General features: G+C 45.2%; 1 protein-coding gene across 2 annotated transcripts in view; it reads left to right on the top strand.

Moving 5' to 3' along the window:
* The window catches only part of poglut2 (protein O-glucosyltransferase 2), a 24,070-nt gene that overhangs the window by 5,889 nt on the left and 8,181 nt on the right, over positions 1-10,000 (top strand). For both annotated transcript variants that reach the window (XM_062535399.1, XM_062535398.1), the window contains exons 4-8: positions 1-45; positions 951-1,123; positions 1,801-2,038; positions 6,143-6,352; positions 7,824-7,913. The exon at positions 1-45 is cut by the window's left edge and continues 33 nt beyond it. In XM_062535399.1, the coding sequence (XP_062391383.1) occupies positions 1-45; positions 951-1,123; positions 1,801-2,038; positions 6,143-6,352; positions 7,824-7,913 (756 nt within the window). The remainder of the gene's footprint in view (positions 46-950; positions 1,124-1,800; positions 2,039-6,142; positions 6,353-7,823; positions 7,914-10,000) is intronic.

Here is a 10,000-nt window from a genome sequence, read left to right as displayed (position 1 = left end):
TTCAGGATCTTCATGGATGCCTTCCTCCTCTCGCTCACACGCAAAGTGAGCAAACGCTCTCCCATTTCTTGCTTCACACACACACACACACGCATGTGCGCTTGTCAGTCAGTCTATCTGTCCGTCCATTATGAGCATGGATGTAACAACTATGAGGTACAGTATGAGGTAAATAGCAGTGCTGGCTATGTGACTGTTAGTGGGTGCAGGTCCCATGTGTGTCCAGCAGAGGGCAGTGTGGGTCTGTGTGTGGGTGGTTTGTGTTAATCCCGCATGAGTCCTCATGTTGCTCACACTCACGCTGCACAAGTTTAGAGCCTGGCCTTCCCCACCCAGCTGCAGCACTGACCACTGAGCCCAGAGCCCAGACGAGAAGACAACATGATACTTTATTTAATGGAGCTGTTACAACAGCCAGGGAAGATGGATACAGAAATAATGAGAAGGAATAGCAGAAAGCATTAAACAATTAAATGAAATAGATTGAAAAATAGAATGTATAAAAGAGTAGAATAATACAGACAGAGTTTAAATAATAACACCACAGTGCTTCATGGCAGCAGTGTTCTAGAGTCTGATAGCAGCAGTATTCTAGAGCCTGATGGCAGCAGTATTCTAGAGCCTGATGGCAGCAGTATTCTAGAGCCTGATGGCAGCAGTGTTCTAGAGCCTGATGGCAGCAGTATTCTAAAGTCTGGCAGCAGTATTCTAGAGCCTGATGGCAACAGTATTCTAAAGTCTGGCAGCAGTATTCTAGAGCCTGATGGCAGCAGTGTTCTAGAGTCTGATGGCAGCAGTAGAGCCTGTGTTGGAGCCTGTGCGTGCTCTGATTGGTCTCCTGTCTGTGGCTCTGCACAGGTGAGTCAGTTGTGTGTGTTCAGACTCTTCTCCTGGGAGTGGTCAGTGGTCAGTTAGTTAGCCCTGTGTGTGTGTTCTCTCTCTCTGAGCAGGTGCGTCTGCCAGACCTGGAGTTTTTTGTGAACCTCGGTGATTGGCCGCTGGAAAAGAGGCGGCCCCCTGAGAAGCTCCACCCCATCTTCTCCTGGTGTGGGTCCAATGAGACGCGAGACATCGTCATGCCGACATATGACATCACAGAGTCTGTCCTGGAAACCATGGGCAGGTCAGAGGATGTTGTGTGTGTGTTTGAAGTTGCGGGAGTCTGAATGTGTATGTGTGTGTGTGTACCTGTATGTACAGTATGTGCGTGTGTGTGAATCTGTGTCTGTGTGTCTCAGGATGTGTGTGTTTGTGTCTGTGTTTCTGTGTGTGTGTTTGAAGTCACAAGAATGTATGTGTGTGTGTGTGTGTGTGTGTGTGTGTGTGTGTGTGTGTGTGTGTGTGCCGTGTATGTGTGCCGTGTATGTGTATCTAAGTGTGTGTGTGTGTGTGTGTGTGTGTGCCGTGTCTGTGTCTCTAAATGTGTTTGTGTGTGTGTGTGTGCCGTGTATGCGTGCCGTGTATGTGTTTCTAAATGTGTGTGTGTGTGTGTATCTAAATGCGTGTGTGTGTGTGTGTGTGTATCTAAATGTGTGTGTGTGCATCTAAATGCGTGCGTGTATCTAAATGTGTGTGTGTGTGTGTGTGTGTGTGTGTGTGTGTGTGTGTGTGTGTGTGTGTGTGTGTGTGTGTGTGTGTGTGTGTGTCTGTGTGCGTGTGTGTGCGTGTGTGCAGGGTGAGTCTGGACATGCTGTCTGTGCAGGGCAACAGTGGGCCAGAGTGGGAGCTGTAGGTGTATGTGTATCTAAATGCGTGCGTGTGTGTATGTGTGTGTATGTGTGTGCGTGTGTGTGTGTGCAGGGTGAGTCTGGACATGCTGTCTGTGCAGGGCAACAGTGGGCCAGAGTGGGCGCTGAAGAACAGCAGTGCTATCTGGCGCGGGCGGGACAGCAGGAGGGAGCGTCTGGAGCTGGTGAAGCTGGCGCGTGCCAACCCTCACCTGCTGGACGCCGCCTTCACCAGCTTCTTCTTCTTCCAGCACAACGAGAGCCTCTACGGGCCACTGGTCAAGCACATGTCCTTCTTCAGCTTCTTCAAGGTGAGACACCACACACACACACACACACACACACACACACACACACACAACCAGAGCCTCTACGGGCCACTGGTCAAGCACATGTCCTTCTTCAGCTTCTTCAAGGTGAGACACCACACACACACACACACACACACACACACACACACACACAACCAGAGCCTCTACGGGCCACTGGTCAAGCACATGTCCTTCTTCAGCTTCTTCAAGGTACACACACACACACACACACAACCACAGCCTCTACGGGCCACTGGTCAAGCACATGTCCTTCTTCAGCTTCTTCAAGGTACACACACACACACACACACACAACCACAGCCTCTACGGGCCACTGGTCAAGCACATGTCCTTCTTCAGCTTCTTCAAGGTGAGACACCACACACACACACACACACACACACACACACAACCACAGCCTCTACGGGCCACTGGTCAAGCACATGTCCTTCTTCAGCTTCTTCAAGGTGAGACACCACACACACACACACACACACACACACACAACCAGAGCCTCTACGGACCACTGGTCAAGCACATGTCCTTCTTCAGCTTCTTCAAGGTGAGACACCACACACACACACACACACACACACACACACACACACACAACCAGAGCCTCTACGGGCCACTGGTCAAGCACATGTCCTTCTTCAGCTTCTTCAAGGTGAGACACCACACACACACACACACACACACACACACACACACACACACACAACCACAGCCTCTACGGGCCACTGGTCAAGCACATGTCCTTCTTCAGCTTCTTCAAGGTGAGACACCACACACACACACACACACACACACAACCAGAGCCTCTACGGGCCACTGGTCAAGCACATGTCCTTCTTCAGCTTCTTCAAGGTACACACACACACACACACACACACAACCACAGCCTCTACGGGCCACTGGTCAAGCACATGTCCTTCTTCAGCTTCTTCAAGGTGAGACACCACACACACACACACACACACACACACACACACACACACACACAACCAGAGCCTCTACGGGCCACTGGTCAAGCACATGTCCTTCTTCAGCTTCTTCAAGGTGAGACACCACACACACACACACATGTGACGAGAGCCTCTACGGGCCACTGGTCAAGCACATGTCCTTCTTCAGCTTCTTCAAGGTGAGACACCACACACACACACACACGCACACAACCAGAGCCTCTACGGGCCACTGGTCAAGCACATGTCCTTCTTCAGCTTCTTCAAGGTGAGACACCACACACACACACACACACACACACACACACACACACACACACACACACACACACACACACACACACACACACACACACACACACACACAACCAGAGCCTCTACGGGCCACTGGTCAAGCACATGTCCTTCTTCAGCTTCTTCAAGGTGAGACACCACACACACACACACACACACACACACACACACACACACACACACACACACACACACACACACACACACACATGCGACGAGAGCCACACACACACACACACACACACACACATGCGACGAGAGCCTCTACGGACCACTGGTCAAGCACATGTCCTTCAGCTTCTTCAAGGTGAGACAAACACACACACACACACACACACACACACACACACACACACACACACACACACATACTGTATACGACGAGAGCATCTACGGATCGCTGGTCAAACACATGTCCTTCTTCAGCTTCTTCAAGGTGAGACGGGTGCACGTGAGTGTGTGTGTGTCCAGACATGCAGACTCGTTCTCTCTCTCTCACACACACACACACACACACACACACACACACACACACATACAGGTGTGCATGCACATATTCGGTTGTGTGTGTGCAGACATGCAGACTCTCTCTCTCACCCACACACACACACACACACTTGTGCATTTGTGTGTGGGGGAGCCTGCACGTTTGTGTGCGTGCGAGTGTTTATGTTATATGGTGGATAGAGGAGGAATGCCTCCTCTGTTATAGATTAACCCTGACTGAGTCACTGTGTCTATACGGGTATTCTTGGAAACTTTATATGAATTTTACAGTAAGGTGCGGTGAGAATGTGGCCTTGACTATATAGTATGCCAGAGGTTACACGTTTACACAAATATGACTTCTCATTAAATCAATTAAAAAAGCCAACAAAGATATTTAGCTTCGCCCAGTTAGTGTCACTCAGTGGGGCTGTATCAGAGGCCCATTGATGTCTCTGCTCTCTCTACTGATACTGTTCAGATGAGCACTCAGTGGGGCTGTACTGTATCAGAGGCCCATTGATGTCTCTGCTAACACTGTTGACATGCAAGCACTGGATACAGAGTACCAGAAGAACACAGATGGTTCCTCCTCCTGCAGTATTAGTACCAGAAGAACACAGATGGTTCCTCTTCCTGCAGTATTAGTACCAGAAGAACACAGATGGTTCCTCTTCCTGCAGTATTAGTACCAGAAGAACACAGATGGTTCCTCTTCCTGCAATTTACAGTACCACTGATGTGTTTCCACCAAAGGAAATCTGAGGTTGTTTTTTACGTGGTCTGGGTCATTTGTATTTGTCTCCACTTTCGGCGTCGTGCTGTTGTTGGAAACTTTATAAGAATGTCACAGTAAGGTGCGGTGAGAATGTGGCCTTGGATCATACAGTATCCCAGAGGTTACACATTACACAAATATGACCTTAAATGAACTCAGGAAAACAAAAACACATTTACAACATATTTAGTTCTACATTTCAGATTAACACAGTCCTGCAATATTAGTGCCACTGCAGGAAATCACGTTTTTTTATGTGGTCTCGGCCGTTCGTACTTGTCTCCACTGTCGGAGCCTGCACTGTTATTGGAAACTTTTTACAGAATTTTACAGTAAGGTGCGGTGAGATTGTGACCTTGAACTATACTGTATGCCAGAGCTCACAGTTTACACAAATATGACTTCTCGGTAAATGACCTCAGGAAAAACTCAGTCTCAGCTCCTCGTCAACAATCCTGGTCTCACTCTCTCAGGATCTCTGTCCCTGCAATTATATTGGTATTAGACTAAGTTATGGCAAGCTATTTACTATTAGAATTATGCCTTGAAGCAATACAGCTACAGGTATTGATAATAAATTGAATATACGATTCAATTTAATGTTCAAATTTGTCATATCAATTAAAAAAAGCAACTTCATGCTTTTGACCATTGGTTTGGGCATTTTCTTTTCAAAGCGAAGTGCCAATTCACATACCGTTTTGGCACTGGCATCACTTTAAAAATAACATTTAGCACTGGTATCGGATATAACCGGATATAATCGGTAATCAATACTTGACCCTACCTCATCTTAGTCTACTGGTGGAGCTGTTCAGTTTCCCCATGTATGCTTCAGTTTCAAAGTGATACTTTTTCTCCTTGGGACAGGCCCTTTTGGCTGTTCCTGCAGTATAAGTAACTCAGATGGTTCTTGTCCCTGCAGTATAAGTACCAGATTAACTCATATGGTTCTTGTCCCTGCAGTATAAGTACCAGATTAACTCATATGGTTCTTGTTCCTGCAGTATAAATACCAGATTAACGTTGATGGTTCTTGTCCCTGCAGTATAAGTACCAGATTAACTCATATGGTTCTTGTCCCTGCAGTATAAGTACCAGATGAACTCATATGGTTCTTGTCCCTGCAGTATAAGTACCAGATTAACTCATATGGTTCTTGTTCCTGCAGTATAAGTACCAGATTAACTCATATGGTTCTTGTCCCTGCAGTATAAGTACCAGATTAACTCATATGGTTCTTGTCCCTGCAGTATAAGTACCAGATTAACTCATATGGTTCTTGTTCCTGCAGTATAAGTACCAGATTAACTCATATGGTTCTTGTCCCTGCAGTATAAGTACCAGATTAACTCATATGGTTCTTGTCCCTGCAGTATAAGTACCAGATTAACTCATATGGTTCTTGTCCCTGCAGTATAAGTACCAGATTAACTCATATGGTTCTTGTCCCTGCAGTATAAGTACCAGATTAACATTGATGGTTCTTGTCCCTGCAGTATAAGTACCAGATTAACTCATATGGTTCTTGTCCCTGCAGTATAAATACCAGATTAACTCATATGGTTCTTGTCCCTGCAGTATAAGTACCAGATTAACGTTGATGGGACGGTGGCGGCCTACAGGCTTCCGTACCTGCTGGCAGGAAGCAGTGTGGTTCTGAAGCAAGACTCCGCCTACTACGAGCACTTCTACAGCCAGCTGGTGCCATGGCAACACTACATTCCCATCAAGGCTGACCTCAGCGACCTGCTCGACAAGATCCGCTGGGCTCAAGACCATGACGACGAGGTAATCACAGGGATGGATTGCTGCTTGGGGGTAACAAGTGGGAAAACTGCAGAAAATTATGGATTCAATAAATTAATTTCCTGGATTGGAAAACCTAGTTCTGGGCCCAGTTTCCTGTAGGCATCCCGTCCACAGTGTGTACAGTCCCTCTGATGAATATCTTAACATGTTCTGACCATTTCACAAAACAGATGCGGCTTAAGAACATTGTGAAAACACTTAGACAACTTAACAAGAACTTCTCACTTAAGTCACCAGCAGAACAAACTGGAGAATGGCAAATAAGGATATCAGATGTTCCCATTCTTTATTATATTTGATTGTAGTGAATTTTATGCTCATAATTGCCGTGTTGTGAAATGGGATAATTGCTGGCTGTGTTGTGAAATGAGATCATTTCCATGTTATGAGACATGACAATGCTGAAGTTATGAAAGGAAACTTGGAGGCTTGATGAATAGTTTCTGATTCCATTTGTCTGTGTTTCTCTTTTGTTAAATTCAAAAATGGTGAGAGCACAGTAAGGCACATGTAATTTAACTTACACAATACTCCCAAACAGTCTTGCACATGCAGCATACTACACAGGCAGCATACTACACAGGCAGCATACTACACAGTGAGACGTTCAGAAGTGGCAAAGAGCAAGCATTATGTCAGATGCCATTAGTAACACCTTAATGTTAAATATTCAGCATTCTTTATGTCTGAGTGTATCATTGGTATAGCCTGGTCCTACCATACTCTCGTACATTCGTAATGTACAAGAACCTAGTGTAAAATATTTAACATGTCTGAGTGTATCATTGCACTAAGGGATGCTTTATCCAGTTAAATGGGGCTTTTTTGTCCCTTGTCCCTGCGAGTGTAGCTTTGACCTGGTGTCACCTGACATCATCAAATTAGGGGATATTTCAGCACTGTTAACGTGGACAGCTCCACTTAGGAACTGGAGGAAATGCACAGAGGAGTTGAACAAACCTTGGTTGGATTGCTCGTTCACCAAACATGTAAATGGCTATTGGGACCCTGGCCATACTGTACGTGATAAGTGGACATTGCAGGAGGTTGATGAGGACCACAACGATAGCTATCTATAATGAATGCCCCCCCCCATACACACACACACACACACACACACACACACACACTAACACTAACACACAGTAGCAATGGATATGAATAGATCAAATATTCAATAAAATGAAATTGGCGATAGGTTTCACATACTGCCTGCATCTTGCTTTATGGCATTCTGTTACATTATGTTCCGCTAGTGGTAGTAAGGTTGGCCACTCTCTTTCATGCTGTACATTTTTTAAATATGTGATGTAAAGTTTCCGTGTAGAAATAGATTGATCGAATGTTTTCCTATTTCTTACAATGCAAAATTCTCTCTCTCTCTCTCTCTCCTCTCTCTCTCTCTCTCTCTCTCTCTCTCTCTCTCTCTCTCTCCCCCTCTCTCTCTCAGGCTAAGAAGATAGCGTTAGCTGGACAGGAGTTTGCACGCACATACCTAATGGGAGACAACATCTTCTGTTACTACTTCAGACTGTTCCAGGTAACGTCCGACCCCCTTACACTAACCACACTCTCACACTAGCATGGTGCAGGTACACTAACCACACTCTCACACTAGCATGGTGCTGGTAGTGTGTGGTGGTGGACAGGGCCTGACCTGTGTTGTTTTGGACCACTGGGCCTGACCTGTGTTGTTTTGGACCACTGGGCCTGACCTGTGTTGTTTTGGACCACTGGGCCTGACCTGTGTTGTTTTGGACCACTGGGCCTGTCCTGTGTTGATTTGGACCACTGGGTCCCCCTTATCACCAGACTGGCTAATGTAGGCTACTACTCCCCACAGGGGAGGGGGGACTTTTGATCCATTTTTGAAAATAAATCGTGTTCAGCCAATAAGGAAAACTGCCAGAAGCAACAAACAACAAGCAACTATTTCGCTGTTAAGTGAGACACAATTAGCAATGAATGTATTTAATGCAGAACGAGCGCAAAGCTCTGGGCCCCCCTCCAGACGGGGCCTGATGCGTGTGGTGGCTTAGGAGCGGAGCTAGCATGCAGTAGCCAGACGCGTTATGGGTTTGTTTTGTCCTTGAGCAAGACACTTAACCCTCAGTTGCCTAGTGGCTTCTGCCCGTGTCTGGGTGGGATGTGTGTGTGTGTGCGTGCATGTGCGTGTTTGTGTGTGTCTGGGTGGGATCTGTGTGTGTGTGTGTGTGTGTGTGTGTGTGTGTGTGTGTGTGTGCGTGTGCGTGCATGTGCGTGTTTGTGTGTGTCTGGGTGGGATCTGTGTGCGTGTGTGCGTGCGTGCGTGCGCGTGTCTGTGTGTGTGTGTGTGTGTGTGTGTGTGTGTGTGTGTGTGTGTGTGTGCGTGTGTGCGTGCGCGTGTGTGTGCGTATCTCCTGCTCTTATCAGATGAAGCTCTTATCTTATCTGCCCATCAGACAGTGACACTTTTACAGGAACACACTCAAGGACACTGTCACAACCGAGAGCCAACACACACACACACACACACACACACACACACACACACACGGAAAAGAAAGCATGATCACTAAATTGAAATGTAAAAAATGTTAACCCAGCTGGTTGGGCTCTAAGAGAAAAGAACAACACTGCATCTTATGCCCGGTAATGTAGCCATGCAAACTCTTCAGAACATCATTGCAAAGTAATGTAGCAAACTCTTCATAACATCATTGCAAAGCCATGTAGTAATGTAAACTATTTATAAAATCATTGCAAAGTAATGTAGCAAACTCTTCATAACATCATTGCAAAGTAATGTAGTAATGTAAACTATTTATAAAATCATTGCAAAGTAATGTAGTGATGCAAACTCTTCATAAAGTCATTGCAAAGTAATGTAGCAATGCAAACTATTCATAAAATCATTACAAAGTAATGACCTCAGCAAATCATTGCCCTTTTGTGCAGAAATATCTAGTTCCTATAAAGAGCCATTGGACAAGACTGTAGTTGAAGCCCTCTAGTTCCACTAGTTCCTATAAAGAGCCATTGGATAAGACTATGCTGCATGTGCACATGGGCTGAATTCTGCTTACAGGGCAGGACTGAGTTTCTTCCTCTTGTCCCTCGCACTTACCAAAATTACAGTCCAGTTTTTGGACATTTAAAATGTCAGATTCCCAGTCCTACTGAAGAGAATTTCATTTAAATCATACAGTAGTACACTGCAGCAAATACAATCTAACCAAGTATTATTAATCTTACAGTAAGATCAGAAAATCTATTTGCTTTTGTTTGTAGTATGAAGAGATTCACCTAGCACTCTCTTGAAATATAATTCATTTAAAGGTATGCAGGTTTAGGTGAAAGATAATTAATTTAAAGGTACACTATGCAGGTTTAGGTGAAAGATAATTAATTTAAAGGTATTCTATGCAGGTTTAGGTGAAAGATAATTCATTTAAAGGTATTCTATGCAGGTTTAGGTGAAAGATAATTAATTTAAAGGTACACTATGCAGGTTTAGGTGAAAGATAATTCATTTAAAGGTATTCTACAGGTTTAGGTGAAAGATAATTCATTTAAAGGTATTCTATGCAGGTTTAGGTGAAAGATAATGAATTCAAAGGTATACTACAGGTTTAGGTGAAAGATAAT

Source organism: Sardina pilchardus, chromosome 4 (genome assembly GCF_963854185.1).
Source record: "Sardina pilchardus chromosome 4, fSarPil1.1, whole genome shotgun sequence".
Taxonomy (NCBI): Eukaryota; Metazoa; Chordata; class Actinopteri; order Clupeiformes; family Clupeidae; genus Sardina; species Sardina pilchardus.
This window is presented reverse-complemented; position numbering and strand designations above follow the sequence as displayed.